The sequence below is a fragment of the Silene latifolia genome, chromosome 2 (assembly GCF_048544455.1).
Source record: "Silene latifolia isolate original U9 population chromosome 2, ASM4854445v1, whole genome shotgun sequence".
In the NCBI taxonomy this organism is placed as follows: Eukaryota; Viridiplantae; Streptophyta; class Magnoliopsida; order Caryophyllales; family Caryophyllaceae; genus Silene; species Silene latifolia.
Genome location: NC_133527.1, coordinates 159,038,537 through 159,057,012, shown reverse-complemented (window position 1 = coordinate 159,057,012; position 18,476 = coordinate 159,038,537). Strand labels below are relative to the sequence as shown.

Sequence of the window (18,476 nt, the reverse complement as noted above, 5' to 3'; positions counted from 1 at the left end):
CCTCCAATTGTAATGACATCAAAATCATATATACATCTCAAGTTATAACATTTTAAAGACAACCTCTTTATAATCGGACAACATAACTACTTGATTTTTACTTCTAAACAATTTAAACAACAACAAAGTAAACAAAACCAACTCGATACTCGTAAAACCAGTATCCCTAACCACATGTTACTATCGACAAAAGCCAAACAACAACATCCATCATGCACATATATTATTCAACTTATCAATCATGTACTACCCACATGCTTTTATTCTATAACTTTACGTAAAACAATAACATAATATACGACATAAAATCCCCTATTCATATGTTACTAACTTAGCAACAGTAGAAAATCCACTTCCATCACATAAGCATGTTCTCCACTTGAATTTCATATTCTCATGCAATTACTTACTTCATCTTTTCAAACCAATTCATAGATCATATTCATACAACGTATTCATACAATTTATTCATCCACCATATTCATCCAATCATATGAATATAACATAAGTAAACACATAGCGATCCTATGACACCCCATAGTGACCGGTTTAAAGTTGTAGGGCGAGTTTGCGACTTTAGGACGTCTTCCAAGTCTTTGCATTAGCTCCTAACAACTCCTACCCAGGTTCATTTTAATTTGACTGTCTATATTCATTGGGCTCATTAGTTACAGGTTCCAAAATCGTCGCTCTGATACCAATTTGTAACACCCCCATACACCCAGGTGCCTTACCAAGACCACCTAATGCATGAAAGTGGTACCATCTCGGTTACCCGAGGCATAGTAATCCAAAGTGACCATCAAGAAACATACTTTAAGTAAATAAATTTAAAGTGATTACATCAAAACCAAAACTATAAAGTACAATTCAACTGTTCCAAACCAAACCAACTAAAGTAAATAAAATGTCATCACACAATAGCGGAAGACTACTATCAGACTCATGGCGTCCATAGTATACCTGCTAGACAACTGCTCACCACCCCCGAATGGATCACCACAGTTTTTAAAACATTTAGACGGGGTCAGTTACTGGTTACACAAAACAAGATACACAAGACAACAACACACAGATCACTCAACTCCATTACATCTCCACACACCTGACTACACACTAAGTGTGTAGCCCACACACTAAGTGTGTAGCCCTGCCAGAATACCCATCGCAACAGATATTCCACGCCGCCAGTAGAGGACCGCAGCAGTACCCGCCAAATCTCCGCGCATCTATTCCGAGCGAAAACACATGTTCCTTAATGTGCACATCCCCTCTTATGGCGGGTTCCACAGAGGGTGAATCAAGGGCGTGAAGCCACTCCCGCATGTGACTCCACTCAGCCGAGGACGCGCCTCACTAACCACAGACAAACACATCCAACCAAATTATACAACAACAACAACAATTACAATACTAACATGATAAAGATTAACAATATCACAACCATCACCAATCAACTATGTAATAAATAACCGAGTAGGAAAAACCTACATGGAAAAGCAATGATTAATACCGTCACAATAGCGAAGCAGCAAAGTTCCTCTACGAAATCACCTCCTATCAAATACACAATCATACAATTACCATCTAGTATCAAAATACTCCCAAAATCCCCAAATTACCCAATTAGGGTTTCAACTAATATCAATGAAACGACATAAAAACTGTACAAGAATCTTACCCACAATACCACGGTCTCAACGGTATAAAGAACTCTGAATTCCAACGACTCTAGCCCCTTGGATTTGATAGCAATGCGAAAAGAGAATGTAACGATGTTTGTTTTCTTGTAAAAATGTTCAGAACTTGGTAAAAAGTAAAAAGAAACTGACGGAGAAGCTTATACAACCTTTTCATGCGTTGTTATCAAACCCGTCAAATAATCCATAAAACTGACTTACTCGATCGAGTGCCCCCTACTCGATCGAGTAACCTACCTAGTCGATCGAGTACCCATCAGCAGTACACTATTTCGCACGCAACACTCACTTATTCGACAGAGTAAGTCCTAATCGATAGAGTACCCAACAACACATAAAACCGTAGTATTACATCTACAGTAGTAAGTACTTATCAGTTATCAGTAAGGGTGGGCAAAAACGCATATGAAATACGGTTTTGAAAACTCTGTCTGATATCCAGTTTTTTAAACCTCATTTTGTATTCTTATCCTTTACGAATTTTCCATATATACGGGTTCTTTATTTCGCCTTTCTCCATGTATCTGGAAATCGTATATATGTTATCATGTTTTTAATTTCACTTGTGTAATTATATATATCCTTTTGGGCTTCTTTTCGAGATTCTATATTTATTTTATTTTATTTAATAAGTTAAAGAGTATTCACAAGAAAAGCGTATAAGAGTGAATAACCTAAAGAGTTATAAGACTGAATTATTGGGATACACGATATGTTATCAATTGTGTGAATGGGAGTATGGGATGTCATTTATGCGGTTGATGTCTATTTTATGTAAGATTTCAATCATGTGAATAGTAGTATGGGATGCTATTCATAGGATTGTCATCTAATTGTTGTGTGTGATGTTAATGATATGGATAGAAATCTAACATGATATTAAAAAGGTGTAATGGATTAGTTACGTAGATGTTTGAGGTAATTAGTATTATTTTTTGTCAAGGATGGTGTACTAGTTAGTTGGCTATAAGAATGTCTATGTTTTGCAATGAATATCGATTTGGCCTCTGATTGAACCTGAAGTTAGTTTTGAGAAACGTAATTTAAATGACTAATTAAGTTATGTTATTATGGGCATATGGATTGGGTGTGGTGTTATATGTATTGTTGTTTCCTTTAACCTTTGACTTCTGGGTGAGAGGGTAGAGTATATTATGGGCGAACACATTTTAGCTATGGATATTGCGTTATCATATTTAAAGAGACATTTTAGTATAAGGTTATAGTTGTTGGAGTATTTTAGGAACTTGATTTGGATGAATTGTTTACGTGGCATAGTGGTGGCAAGGTGTTAGCGGAAAATGTGTCGAATTGTTTTTGAGGATGCAAATTAGTTTATGTTCTTTTGATTGACGGGATAAAGAGTGAAATGTTTTGGGCGAGTATCTGGTTAATGTCTAGAAGAGTTTTGTAGTGGTGAAGAAAAATTATTGAGGATTTGGTCAAGTAAGTGGTATTTAGGGGCTACAAGGACGTAACATTGTTTTTAAGACGGGTACGATGTCCTAATGTTATTATAGTTGCACATTTTGTCGCGTATTTTGGCGATCAGTTACATAGTTTTGTGTTAGAATTGTGTTGTAAATGAATGGTGTGCGGTGAAGCATGGAGGACGAAGTTATGAATGTTGTTAGTGTGAATATTTGAAGGACTATGGTTGAGAATTTTGAGCACGAAATTCGTTTTTAAGGAGGGCATGCTATAATACTACCTTTTTAGTAGTTTTCGTTTTTTTATGAGTTGTGTTAGTTGGTTTGTTAGTTATTAGGTCGTTGGATGGATGTAGTTTAGCATGATGGTTAGTGATTGTTGAAATTGGTAAATTGAGTATTTTAAGTATTGGTTGTGAGAGTTAGTGTGGGGGTGAGTTTGTTGGCACCTAGGTAGCACATACACTTTTCTTAATCAGCCGTCCCGTGTTCGACACCGTGTCGGATACTGACACTCGTCAGATACACGCCTAAATGTTTCGGACATCTATAAAGTCGTGTCTAACTTTCTATTTTTATAAGGGCACGTGTCCAACGCGTGTCCATGGTATTTGGCACGTGTCCGACGCGTGTCCTTGGTATTTGAACATCATTTGGGGTGAATGATTTTCTTTAGACGAGAAATGAGCCGCCAAAAGAGATTGATTAGAATATGGGTTTGGTTGGGAGATGAAAATGAGTTCTAATCAAGCCTAAGTTTTACTTTCACTTATTTAAATTTAATATAAATAGTTTTACAAAATAAAATCGAATGTTTATAAATAAAAAATATATATTTTATTAAATTTAAATAACGTGTTCCGTGTCCTAAATTTCATGGGATGCCGTGTCCCGTGTCCGTGTCCATGTCCGTTTTGGTGCTACCTAGGTTGACACTTGGCTAAGTAAGGTGTTGTTATGTTGATAGGGTGTAAGCATTGTATTGTGTTAAGTGGTTTTGCTTATGAACGAATTTCGCAGACGAAGTTCATTTTAAGGGAGGAAGATTGTAATACCTGTCAGAATCATATAGAAAACTCGATCTAGTAGGGCTATGTCACTCGATCGAGTGACCTTCATGCGTGGGTAATTTGGCTTCAGGGATGACATCACTCGACCGAGTAAGTAGGGCACTCAATCGAATAAGTAGGGCACTCGATCAAGTCGGGCACTCAATTGAGCCGGCCTTATTCTAAGCAAAACGTGGATTTTTATGTGTTGTTGACCTATGATTACTATTAATATTAGGAATTCCTTGAGTGTATGACTTGTCTCTAAAAAACGTTTGTTATTGATCTTGATGGAAAACTTACATTTCAAAAAAAAAAAAAAAAAAAAGAGTTGTTAAAGTGATCCTACGTAAAAACTTTTATTAAAGTGACTGGGATTCAAATCCCATCACCGAGAATCCAACACGGGTCCCGTGGGAGTTTGTACAAAGCATTAACCGTTGCAACATTTTTTTTTGATATTATTGGCAATGCCTAATACTTAACATACAGAAACTCATGGTGGGCACCTGGTCCCTGGCCCCTTGAAGCCGCCTGTGCAAACAGGATTGTTCATTATTCGGTTCGAATCGAAAGTTGGACCAAACTAGAATGGAATCAACTCGACCTGAACCGAATTTAAAATATTCGATTTGCACTCCAATCCAAGCTTTTAAGGATTCCAGATTCCGGTCCATTTCGACCCCATTTTTTTTTTTGGTCTGGACTAGATTAGATCTGACGTTTTAACTTTTTTTTTTCTTAGCTTAGTTTATATAATATTCTTTAAAAAAATGTTTAAATATGCTTAATTTATCGTTAATGGATTTCAATAGTACATATTTTACGTTTTTATAGTTATAACATTAATAACTCATTAATAAAGTAAATGTAAGTAGGCAACTACAGACATATTCTTATGCGGTTTTAAACCGGAGTTTTCCGGTCCGATCTTCAGTCCATCATTTTTGGCCATTTCAATTTCGATTTGGGTCCGGTGCACCGTCCTTCTCAACTGAGATTTAATAAAGTTCGAAAATAAAACCTTGTGTTAAGTACGTAACAGTACGAGTAGCACAAATTCTAGAGCACGTAAAATGAGAATTAAGCTTCGACAATGGCCGTCTCTCTGATCACAACTTTCTATACTCTCTCTTGATTCCGCCCTTCTCTTTATCTCACTTCACTTCGTTCAGTGACATACACGACGCCATTTTCACCACATTTCAGGTATCCTCCATTTGATTACCTTTTCTCCTTTTTCCTTACTTTTTTGTTGTTGAAAAATTTCGAATTTTCTCCCCAATTTACTTTTCATGCCCGAATTAGGGTTCGTGATTTGAGAGTTTTAAGTTACGTAATAAACCAATATAAGTAAAATTGTTTGTGGTTAGAGTTGATGATGACGATGATGATGGCATTTGATTAGGGTTTATGTTTGTGGTGTTGTAGAAATTGTAGAAATGGATCAACAACAAGTGGAATGCCACAGTGGTGGTGAACAGAAACAAAATGATGAGGTAATTAATCGTTTCGATGTCGTAATTTTGTAAATTGCAGTTAATTTTGATGGTGTTTGTTTCATGGTTTCAATATCCGACTTAGGTAGGCAAGGTTTCTTTACAATTTCACCGAAATGCTATCGTGTTGTTGAGTAGTTCTAATCTTATGCCATAATTTACTTTATTAGTTGAGGTGTGCGGAGTTGCAATCTGTTTCACTATGAAACTCCAAGGATTAGTTGCGGTTTGCTGACATATCACTTGATTCCTTACATGTCTTATTTTGGTGAGTTTGAGTAGATAGAGTTACAATATATCCTTACCCAAGTGTGAAGTGCGCTTTGATGGACGGGTCCACTTGCTTCACATTCTCCATCCATTTCTTATTCATGTGCAAAAAGTAAATGTATTGAAGTGAGTGAAATAGAGGGAGCTTAGAGGTTGGGGATGGTGGCTTTCGAAGGGAAGTGGGGCTGGCAAAGGGAGGCGGAAAAAACCTGTCAAGGTGGGGTCGGCGAATGGGCTAGACTCTAGAGTGAGGGGCTATCGGCGGCGCCAGTGATGGTGGTATCGATGTGGGAGGAGGTGTTGGGTGTTGGTGGTAGATGTAGGGGGTTGTAGTGTTGGTGATAGGAGGTAGTAGGGTAAGGGTATGGAAGGAGGGGAGGGAGTTTGGGGTAATTCCATTCTGAAAATTGGGTAGAGGGTAAGGAAAAGATGGATAAGCAAACAACAACAAAGGGAAAGGGGATTTCATTCTCTTTGCCTTTCCTAAAACCCCCTAATCAAACGCCCCAATGTACTAGTAATTTGATACTATGACATACTCTGTAGTCTCTATCCAATGCTTAGGATACTATGATACTATGAAGCTCGAAGGATTAATTGTGGTTGTCTGACATTTCACTAGGTTGTTTACGTTATCTAATTTCGTGAAGTTTAGTACAGAAAATTACAAATATACTCTTACCCCAATGTAAAGTTCACTTTGATGGACTAGTAAATTTGGGATATAAGTTGACTTGCTTCACATTCTAAATCCATTCCTTGTTCATGTGCAAAAAGCTAATGTAATGAAACAAGTGAAATAGTGAGAGTGATAATTTAATGCACTAGTAATTTGATACTATGATATATTCCGTATCTAGTAGTTACTAGTTAGGGTACTAGGCTACTTGACATGATGACGAGTGTCTTGTTGTGGTGAACCGATTGAAAACAAGATGACGAGGTTAACTGGTTCGTGGAAGCTGAAGTTTTTTTTAATACTAGCGTTCTATAGAAGCACAATTTTGAAGATTAGTCGCTGTATTGGACTATTGTCTTAAAAAAAGTACTTAGCTTTACGATCTTGTCATGTTTTCGCTATTGCTGTCATCAACGCCTTCTTCTCCTGCCGCCTTGTTTTTGTTTGGGTATTGTCTTAAACTTGTGTTAAAATTGTTAAGGAAAGTTGAGGTGATGTATCCACTTTGGAGTTCGTCTTTTAAGCTCCAAACACTGATTTTGTGTCATACTTGTTAATATAGAAGAGTAGAAGACCTCTTTGCAGAGACGGGCCGAAACCTTTTGAAAACTTCGCTCAGTCATCTCGACTCCCTTAAAACAGATATAGCAGCGCTTTGTACATTGACTAATAAAAAATATGATAATATGTCCTATTTAAGTGAAAGTTTTAGTTTTTTGGTTGGGTTTTTAATTTTAAATTTTTGGGGATTCAGGAAGCTGCTGCTCACATTGAGGAATTAAAGAAGTCAGTTGAAGCAAAGATGGCTCTACGTCAAAGTAATTTGAAACCTGAAAGACCTGGTAAGTTGTTGGAATCTTCTTATAGGTTCACCCTGCCTCGTGCCTTGGCTCATGCCTCTAATGTATCGCGGCAAAATACCAATCACATCTTGATCTACTTAATTAGAAGAATTAGAACACTATGCATATTACTTCATATTTTTGCATGTCCAAGCTTGTCGTCAAACCTGCAATAATGTCAGTATGGAGGCACATGGTTAAATTTTCAACACTTTCATGGGAAAAGTTTGTGGCAAATCATTCCCTTCTATTTTGGTGCTTGTTTTTTAGTTGCTGATCGTGCATGTATTCTCCCTTGCAGAACCTGCTTTTCTAAGAACATTGGATTCTAGCATCAAACGCAACACTGCTGTCATAAAAAAGTTCAAGCAGATAACAGAAGAATCTCGAGAAGGGTTGATGGATGAGTTGCGAGGCATCAATATGAGCAAGTTTGTGACTGAGGTGGTCGCGGTTATATGTGACACTAAGCTTAAAAGCTCAGACATACAGGCTGCTGTTCAGGTAGCTTGTTTGCTCCGATCCTGTGTAGCTTTGTAATCAAACCTATAAAATTATACTACTATCATTTATGAATAGCTCTGGTGGCAGGTGGACTGGGTAGCTAGTTCTTTTTTTTTTTTTTTTTTTTTTTTTTTTTTTTTTTTTTTTGAAGTTATCATCAATGTTTTTACTTAATTCTATAATTTATATTATGATCTGACTTGCAGTTTGTGTTGTGTTGAGTCTTTTTCCCCCATTGATAGTCTTAAAGTGTAGACTTATATTTATTTATGCCTAAATTCTTTTAATTGCTGAAAAATGTCATGTTTTTCAAGGGGTGAAGGTCAATAATGGCTCAAAGAGTGAGATGAGAGATGTTCATAGGGCTTTTATTTTGTCACGCAACTTCTTGGGATCCTTTTTGACATTGCAGTATTTAATGTGGACTTTGGACAGATTTGTTCCTTCCTTCATCAAAGATACCCAGACTTCTCGTCAAGCATTAGCCAGGGCTTTTTGAAGGTGTTTTTTCCTGGAAAGGTAGCTGAAGATTTGGATACGGATAGGAATTCAAAGGCCATGAATAAGAGAAGCATGTTAAAGCTCCTGTTGGAACTATATTTTGTTGGAGTTATTGAAGACAGCAGTATTTTTGTTATTATCATCAAAGATCTTGCTAGTGTTGAACACTTGAAGGACCGAGATAATACCCAGACCAATCTGTCGCTTCTAGCTACTTTTGCTCGGCAAGGAAGAGCATTTTTAGGTCTTCCATTATCTGGGCCAGAATTTCATGAAGAGGTATGTTTGGTCTTATCTTATGTTTTACCTTCTTAAAGCTGACTTTCCTATCTTCGATTGCAATTTCTTGAAGAGGTAGGTTTGGCTTGGCTAATGTCTACTGGTTCAATTGGGGTTGAAATACGTGAAACTTTGACGGGTTACTTAGGATTCTAAAACTGAAGCTTTAGGGAAGAGATTTTTTGTATAAAATTTGCCTATCAATAAGCTAAAAATTTTATATGATGTCTTCTGTGTTTTCTAATTCAAAATAATATCTTTTATAGTTTACCCATGCTATGTTCTACGGCTCCCAACTACCAGCCCTTTAGTATATTGGGATTTAGCTTTTGTTGATTTTATTACGTCTCCTTGGAGCTTTAAACTTCTTCTCCTTCTCGTAACCTGTGTACATGTAAACCTCTTAGATAACTTCTTAAGATGGATTGGAGTCGAGACAGGTCAATAAGAGGAGAGGATTGTTTCCCTCGTAGAAACAGATGAATTTCTAAGGAGTCAATTTGAAATGCATCATGTTATTTATAATTTAAAAAGAAAGATTTAGTGAATACATCATATATTTATGCAAGCAAAGACTCAGTTGAGCTGTTTGGTGGCTATGTAAAGCAGTTATCCTTGAGCTGTGTGTAGTTTGAGGAATACAAGTTTAATTTTGTGTGGCTTCTCATCTTAATTTTTTTTAATACAAATTTTATGGTGAGACGTTTTTTTAGGAGACTATTTAAAGTAACTTTATTATACTTGAAAAGCAACTTATTTTTGAGTTCACAAGTAACTTTATTATTTTTAAGTTACTTTTCAAATATACCATAGTTACGTCTAATGGTCTCATACAAAAAGATGGTCTTACCGTAAAATTGCTCTTTTTATAAATAGCAAGTGTCAGGGATTGGAGATTTGGAGCTGCATGATAAGTAAGCAGCTCTTTTATAGCTTCCTGCCTTCCTTGCATAATGAGAACTCTAGAAAGTAATGTGGTGCTTTTTTGTATTTCTTATTTTTAGTATTTTCTTCTAAGGGTGAGTGCATTTGGCATTACGATGAAAAATGATAAGCACTAAGCAGCTGTTTTGTATCTTCCTTGCAAAATGATAACTAGAGGCCTAGAGCAATCAATGGCTCAACTATCTTAGCTACTGTAGATTTTTACTGTTTTCCTATTTTGTGCCCTGCTGATGTGTTGCTATTATTGCAGTTTTTCAGGGATCTCAGTATAACAGATGATCAGAAGAAAATTTTCAAGAAGGTGTTTGATGGATATTATGATACCATTGCTGAAGTACTACAGGCTGAACATGCTGTAAGTTCTGAAATGTTTGGGCATGAGCTTCCTTCTTTGACCTTCTCACATATATAAATGGCTTCTCTTTTCACCACCTCTTCTCACTTTATATTCATTTTTTTTGTTTGTGTTTCACATGTCTAACTGTTGCCAGTATTTAGGCCTGACCCTCTGGCCGCCTGGGTGGGTTATTGAGTGTATCTTGTAGTGTTGTTGTGTTTGTGGCAATTTCTGCTCTTCGAGCAAAAGAGATTTTTTGTATACTGATTTAGTTATTTGCTTCTTAAAAGGTTTGTGTTCTTAATTATCTAATCATTTGTTCCTTTCATCGTCATCCCTGAATGGAGTCGTTATCTTCCCCTTTCTAGTGAATGTGCCCAAATTGCCTTGAAAAGAATGTTATTTTTCATATTCGGCCATTGTTATTCTTTTGATTGATTTCTGATGCTGGTACATCTGTACATATGTTGTTTTTTTGATTTTTTGTGCTTAGTCTCTTCACCAGTTGGAGCAAGAGAATGCAAAAATTCTTAACTCTAAGGGTGAGCTAAGTGATGATAATGCATCTTCATATGAGAAGCTGCGGAAGTCTTATGATAATCTGTATCGAGGCGTCTCATCGTAAGTTCTTTGCTTTGTCAGCTAATGATGGTTTTTATACATTTGTCTTTTGGGTTTTTTAATTTGACTTGCCTTTTTGTTTGATTTCTCCTTTCCTTTTATCATCAGCTTAGCTGAAGCCCTTGATATGCAACCTCCCGTGATACCTGAGGATGGCCATACTACCAGGGTAACAACTGGTGGTGATTCTGCATCTTCTGCCATTGGTATAGAATCCTCCACTGTTGAGCCAGTGTGGGATGATGAGGATACACGGGCATTCTATGAATGCGTGCCAGACCTTAGGTTTGCTGTTTTTTTTTCTACATCTATTGCTCAATGCATATTCACGTCATCATATGTAGGTTTCTCTAACAAGGATTGAGATATTTGATTCCCCTCCCCGGAAAAGAATAAATGGTGAGCCTTAAGAGGGAAATGACAATCTGTGTCTTTATTGTACTAATAAGTAGTCATGTTTGTAACAACTTCTTCTCCAGAGCCTTTGTTCCAGCTGTTTTGTTGGGTGAAGCTGAGTCCAAGGTCAATGAGCAACCAAGAAAGATTCATGAACAATCAGATGTAAGGATTTGTTTATTTATCAACACTCTTTTTTTTATTGAGATTTCATCATGTACCATTAAATGTCTACTAGTACAATGGTCATTTTTTTATACGAGTAGTGTACATTATCCATATAGAAATTGCAGATTTGAATTGCTCGGAAAAATTGGTGTTAGGATGTCCAGACTGAGCCATTTCTGCTCTCAAAATTTTTGAGATTCTTGAGAACTGGAAAAAGGATGGAGCCCATAGATTTTTTGATTTAGTCATGGTTAAGCATTTAAGTACATGTGGTAGGGTCTCACAACTGTTCTTTTTGTGTCTTATATATTTCATTTTTATATATAAATGGCATGGCCGTGCACATTTATTCTGAATTGTGTACCAATGATTTTTTTTTCCTCCTCTTGATAATTCTTGATCAGGATCTTGCTTCAGAATCTGAACACAGCCAGACAGCTGAGGATATTGTCGAGTCCCCGTCAGACTCTGGAGTCTTGCAGGATGGTAAAATAAATGAGAAAGGGAATGTTAAAGATGCGAAAGAGAAGGAGAAAGGTGACACAGAACAGAATAAAAATGCTGAGGAAGGCAAGGGGAAAGAAAAAAAGATTGACAAGGGAGAAAAAAATTGGAGAAAGAAGGGGAAAAAACACAAGCATAAAAAGGGTCTTAAAGCTACCAAATTGGAAAGTTTTTTGCGGCGTCTTCCTGGTTGTGTCAGCCGTGATCTTATCGATCAATTAACTGTACGTATTCTAGTATGTTAGAATTGGTAGTTGGTGATCTATACTTGCTATAGTTCTTTCTGGATTGCACTTACGAAATAAGGCTTGTTTAATTGTATATTTTTCAGGTAGAATTTTGCTATTTGAACTCAAAGTCTAGTCGGAAAAAGCTTGTTAGGGCATTATTCAATGTACCCAGAACATCCCTTGAATTGCTGCCATACTACTCGCGCATGGTTGGCACACTGTCAACCTGTATGAGGGACATTTCCTCAATGCTCTTGCAGTTGTTGGAAGAGGAGTTTAATTTCTTAACTAGTAAGAAGGTTAGTATTGAGATTTCATGTTCTTATGGCTGCATTATTACCTATCTTACCCTGTTTTTTGGTGACATTTTGACCATTATAGCTGATAGTAATTATGATTTGTGATTTTGTTACTTCAGGACCAAATGAACATTGAAACAAAGATCAGGAATATCAGGTTCATAGGAGAACTGTGCAAATTTAAAATTGCTCCAGCTGGACTTGTGTTTAGCTGTTTAAAGGTATGGTTGATGTATAGGTATTGGAGTTCAGTAGAAGTTACAATGTTTATGGATTATTTCAGTATCAGACCTAGTGATGGTGCAAGTAGTATGGCATTAAATCATTATCTTTAAAAGTGAAGGTCAAACTTGAATGTTTGACGAAGGTTAAGTTTGGGTCATTAGTGCTACTTATGGATTATAATAAACCGTATTGTTTGGCTTCATCTTTGTCTAAGAGATTTCTCAGCCCTCAAGGGCCAAGGCTGTGGATGAAAGGTTTCGATTATTTAATAGAAATGTATATCTCTCCTCTCTTTATTTAGATTTGTGATCAGATTTGTCCCATGATGAGTCAGATATCCTGATTGTTTGCTCTGAAATGAATATCTTGAGGTTTTATTCACACTTATGAATTTTCTTGTCCAGACTTGTCTCGATGATTTTTCCCACCATAACATAGATGTGGCTTGCAATCTTTTGGAGACATGTGGGAGGTTTTTGTACCGTTCTCCTGAGACTAGTGTACGTATGTCTATCATGTTGGAGATTCTTAAGCGCTTGAAAAATGTAAAGAATTTGGATCCTCGCCATAGCACTCTAGTTGAAAATGCTTATTATTTGTGCAAACCTCCTGATAGACCTGCTAGGATCTCTAAAGTCCGCCCTCCACTGCATCAGGTTTGATCATTTTGTGAATTTTTGTCCCTTTTTTTTCCTGTTTATTTGCTTAATGATGTTGATGAATGATGATAAAGTACATCTGTTTGGTACCTGCAGTATATAAGAAAGCTGTTATTTTCAGATCTTGACAAGTCATCAATTGAGCATGTGCTTAGACAGCTCCACAAATTACCTTGGAGTGAATGTGAGCCGTATTTGTTGAAATGCTTTCTGAAGGTTCACAGGGGAAAATATGGGCAAATTCATCTGATTGCATCTCTAACAGCTGGCCTCAGTTACTATCATGATAATTTTGCAGTTGCTGTTGTTGATGAGGTATTTACGTAATTATATGTAATTTAATACCTTTTTTTTTTCTGGTGTAGCATCTTCTTTGGAAGTGCAAGATTCCTGGAATTTTTTGTTTTGAATTTCCCTTCTTCTGTTCGCAAAGAAATTGGTCAGCCTCGAATGAATTTATAAAACAAATCTTCTGAAATCTTTGGTTGCCAATTACAAAGTAATATTTAACTGGATGGACGCATAACTGACACTATTAAGAGATTTTAAAGTAACTTTAAATTTATAAGAATTTTGCACCACACAGTAATTCTTACGAAGTATTATATTTAATGATGGTTCATGTATCATTTCCTTGGATTTTACGTATCATACATGTTCTTTTGTTTCTACAGAATAGTGCAAGTGATGTTACTTGGGTTTCAGGTTTTGGAGGAGATCAGAATGGGGTTAGAATTGAACGACTATGGGATGCAGCAACGACGCCTTGCACACATGCGTTTCTTAGGAGAGCTGTACAACTATGAACTTGTGGACTCGTCAGTTATTTTTGAGACACTCTATTTGATCCTTGTTTTTGGCCATGGTACAGCTGAGGTATTGATCTATATAACCCTTGAGCTCCCATGTTAGATGTTTGATTTTTACTGCTGAACTCAGATTATTGGTTATAGGGTAAGTGAAAACATTATCTGCTGACTTATGGCTTTTGGCTGTTGCTGATTTGTTTGGCTGTCTGTTGGTCACACATTACGGTAAGTGAAAAAATTTACTGCTGGCCGGCGACTTTTGACCTTAGCTGATCTATATGGCTGCTCAGTGGTGGATGCTTGTTGCAGCATACAAGTTACTTGGTCAAGTGTAGGACCTCACTAAGAAAATACTTGATCCGCCACTATGGCTGGCTGCCTAACTTGCTTTCTATACGTATATCTTCCCTTATGCCATACCAAGCCAAGAGTGAATCTTAAGGGCAATGTTATAATTGCACTATTATTGCTTGGCATCCCTGCCATAAAGTTTTAGTTGTGAGTTTACAAAAGTCTATCAACTTAGCTGATTAACCTTAGTCTTCCTTCACCTTTGTCTTTGTCTTTTAATTAGTTTTAGTTGTTACTTGTTAGTTTACAAAAGTCTATCAACTTAGCTGATTAACCTTAGTGTTCACCTTTGTCTGTCTTTTAATCTAAAAAGAGGTACTTGGTCAAGTGTAGGCTTGTCAGTTACTGAGTTTTGGCTCCTATCTTCAACTTCATTCCTAATAGTCTTCTTTCATCAGCAAGGTGCTCTGGACCCGCCCGAGGATTGTTTCCGCATTAGAATGGTGATGATACTTCTTGAGACCTGTGGACAATATTTTGACCGAGGTTCCTCCAGTAGGAAACTTGATCGATTTCTGATACATTTCCAGCGATATACTTTAAGCAAGGGTGCCCTTCCACTTGATATTGAGTTTGATTTACAGGTGCCATACTCTACTCCTCTCCCTTTCTTTTTGCTGTATCTGTAAGGTTCTTCAGACATTTCATATCTGGAATTTTTACAAGATCTGTGCCTGGATAATGGAAAGAATCGGCTTGTCCTTTATAGAAATTTGTTGACCTACAGACACGGCTCACATGAGGCAATGGATATTAGTCTCATGGGTTTGCGCTTGTGCGGCCGGTGTGGCAATAATAGACTTGGCAAAAAGGTTATCCAAGTTGGGTATGTCTATGTTCCAACAGGGTACGGGTAGGTGGTAGCGTCAGTTTTGCAAGGTCTATTTGCCATTTATTGGAACTTATGAAAGCAATTCTTTTTTACCCGGATTATGTTTCGTATTTTTATTGCTGTATATGACCTCTTGTATTTTTCAGGATCTATTTGCAGATCTGCGACCAAATATGACGCATTATATGTCCATTAAAGAAGTCAACAGAGCTCTTGCTGAACTAGAGGAGCAGGATGTCAAGGCCAGTTATGAGAAACGATTGGAAATGAAGAAACAATCGAACAGCATAACACAAAGCGGCATGGCCGACGCCCGATGCTTGTCAAATGGCGATGTGACCGAGGATAGTGAAACCGACTCTGGGAGGGGCTCAATCGGTCCTCATGCTCATGGCTACAATGATGACTTGGATGATGATCATCACAAGGCAGGGAGTGAGTATGAGGACGATGATGATGACAACCACGATGAAGAAGAGGTAGGACCCATTTCATATGAAGCCAAGGAAATCCATTTTAGACAACTTGCCCCAAATCTTGACACCAAAGAAGAAGACGAATTTGATCGAGAGCTCAAGGCTCTCATGCAAGAGAGCTTGGAAACCCGAAAACTTGAGCTGCGGTCCCGGCCCGCACTAGACATAACAATCCCATTAAGTGTTGTAGAGGGTTCATCAAAGGATCATCAAGGTAGAATAACGGAAGGGGAGAGTGTTAGTGACACATTAGAAGATGAAAATGGAAGAAATCGAGATGTGCGAGTGAAAGTTTTAGTGAAGCGTGGGCACAAGCAACAAACGAAGCAAATGTACATTCCTCAAGAATGCTCTTTGGTGCGAACCACGAGGCAGAATGAAGCTGCTGAGCTGGAAGAGAAGCAGGACATAAAGAGGTTGGTGTTAGAGTATAATGCTAGAGAAGAAGAGGATGTGAATGGGGTAACTAATCAAGTAGAAGGTTGGACTCAGGCTAGAATAAGCAAGATTTCATGGGGTAGTACTTGCGGTGGTAGTGGTGGGAGACATTCGGGGCCTCGCTTTCGCTTTCATCATCACTCAGGTGGTGGGTATTATTATGGCCGAAGAAGATAAGAAAGATGTTTCATTCACTACAGTCGAAAGAAAGTCATCCTGGTTTAGTGATCTTTTATTTATAGATTGGTGTAGGCATAAGCTGATGAGCATTAACTGGAAGATGGAGGACATGAGTAAAAGAACTTGACGGTGAGAGTTTGTGGGGTTTTGTTCTTAGTTGCGCTAGTATGTTGATAAGTCGTAAATTAGTTTGAAAAGCTTATATAGAATTTTCTGAGTAAATGAGAGTTATTTTCGAGGGTAAAAATGCAGCTTTGTAATTAAAACATTCACCGCGTGAGTTATTTATCGTGTTGTGTACTTGTTTCAGCAGGATCAGGGCTAGAAAGGTGGAAAATGAACTTTTATAATTTCAAAAATAATTCAAATAAGACAACGTACACCCTCATTTTCTTCTCGTATTTAATTTAATATCATCACTAATAGGTATACTGTATCATTTAATGGTATCTACAAGCTAAATAGTTCAAATAACGTACTAAATTTTAGTAGATGATTAAATGACCTTCATATAGAGCATAAATTTTCAGATTTGAATTCCTAAACTAATTGCTGCTTTTGTGCACAGAAGTTGAGGGTGTAATGGTTTTAAAGCAACCCAAATTCATATTTAAGACGGTCACTATCCATCTTAAACTTAAGACGGGTCAAATACATATCAAATCATCCCATTGAGTGCTAATAAAGACAAAACTTTTGGTATTTTCTAGGCAACAAGTGGGTGATTTGGTATGTATTTGATTCGACTTAAACTTAAGACGGATAGTACCATCTTAAGCAAGACTTGCTGAGCAAGCAAACATAAAAACCGTTCTTATTATTCACGTGGATAAAAAGGGAGGATATAATAATACGAGTATATTTTATTTTATACGGAGTAACAATAAAAGCTAACTGGTTACTAAAATCGGTTTATCCATATATTTTTGTGTTGTATTTCCTCCAATTTAGACCAAAGGTAACATGAACAAATTTTTAGGATCAATTGATTAAAACATCCTTTAATGTTATACTTTTTAAAACTGAACACCTTATAAATAGTTTTTTAAAATCTAAATAGTATAAAAGTCAGGTTTTCTTTGACTTCTTATTGGTTGAAGAGTTTAAAAATATAATCTATATATGGGCTCCTCTATGTTTTCTATATGAATTAATTACCCTCTCTCCTCAATCAATTCATGGGGATTTAATTTCTTTCTACAACAATATACAATCATATTATCATATACCTACAAAATTTATATATGAAAGTTTCGGAGTATTATTTTTTTTAAAGCAAAGGGACATTTTAAAATTGTATTTAAAACTGAACAGTAAAAAGTCACAAAAGAAATATGGAGTATTTTTTTTCAAAATGAGTCATGAAACCATAACCTATCTTTCTAATGTCGGAAAGAAAAACTAATAAATTGAATGGTTAGCACTTTATTTGAATAAATACGCTATAAGTTTGGGAAACAAGAACCTCAATAAAATAAAATGTTAGTTTTAGTAGTTTTAGGCAAAAATAGATAAATTGTAAATGCATTCATATCAAAAATAAAAAATAAAGAAAAACTTGACTCAAACATCAAACACTTTGATAGTTCACATATAGTTTGGTAATTGGTACTTACACTTACTGTTCAAATAAATGTAAAAAAAAAAAAGTAATTATTTTACAAAAATAAAATACTAATTTCTTATGTGCTAAAATATAAAGAAAAATGACATCATTGTACAGAAAAACAAGGTAATATTTTAAAGTAGCTGATTGTTTTGAATTTCTTTTTTGAAACATCACATGCAAAACAAAGAGTTTAAGTTCCTATGAAAATATTTACTATGAAGATTAGTACAGGACAGTTAGCTTACTACTTGTAATTAGTCAGTTAGCTTAATACTTGTAATTAGTCTTTCTTATACATACTCAATTGTAACCAGACTATATAAGGACTCATGTACATAACACATTCTAATTTAATACATCCAGAACATTCTATTTACTCTGTTGCTTCTCTCTCTAACTAATTCTTCATCTTCAACAAATATCTTCACAAGCTTCATCAATACTCATCAATGGCGTCTCTGATTCGATCATTCGTCATCATTTCACATGGTATCAGAGCAGGCTTGCCTGTCTCTTGACTAGGGATGGCAATGGGTAGGGTCTGGGTAGGGTCCACCTAGACCCGGACCCGACCCGAGATTTTTCCTTTGGACCCGTACCCGACCCAGACCCGCAAGGGTCTAAAATTTGAGGACCCATACCCG

The 18,476-nt window shown here is 36.6% G+C and overlaps 1 protein-coding gene across 1 annotated transcript; it reads left to right on the top strand.

Annotated features, from left to right (window-relative positions):
* The first annotated feature begins 5,026 nt into the window (after window positions 1-5,026).
* LOC141643193 (regulator of nonsense transcripts UPF2-like) lies at window positions 5,027-16,535 on the top strand. Its single transcript, XM_074452235.1, has 17 exons — window positions 5,027-5,388; window positions 5,611-5,678; window positions 7,382-7,469; window positions 7,771-7,973; window positions 8,409-8,753; window positions 9,949-10,053; window positions 10,529-10,656; window positions 10,765-10,941; window positions 11,136-11,217; window positions 11,625-11,948; window positions 12,056-12,253; window positions 12,373-12,474; window positions 12,883-13,134; window positions 13,234-13,452; window positions 13,843-14,013; window positions 14,696-14,881; window positions 15,276-16,535. Exons 2-17 carry the CDS (start codon window positions 5,622-5,624, stop codon window positions 16,218-16,220), a joined length of 3,582 nt encoding a protein of 1,193 aa, XP_074308336.1. The 5' UTR covers window positions 5,027-5,388; window positions 5,611-5,621; the 3' UTR covers window positions 16,221-16,535.
* Window positions 16,536-18,476: the final 1,941 nt, after the last annotated feature.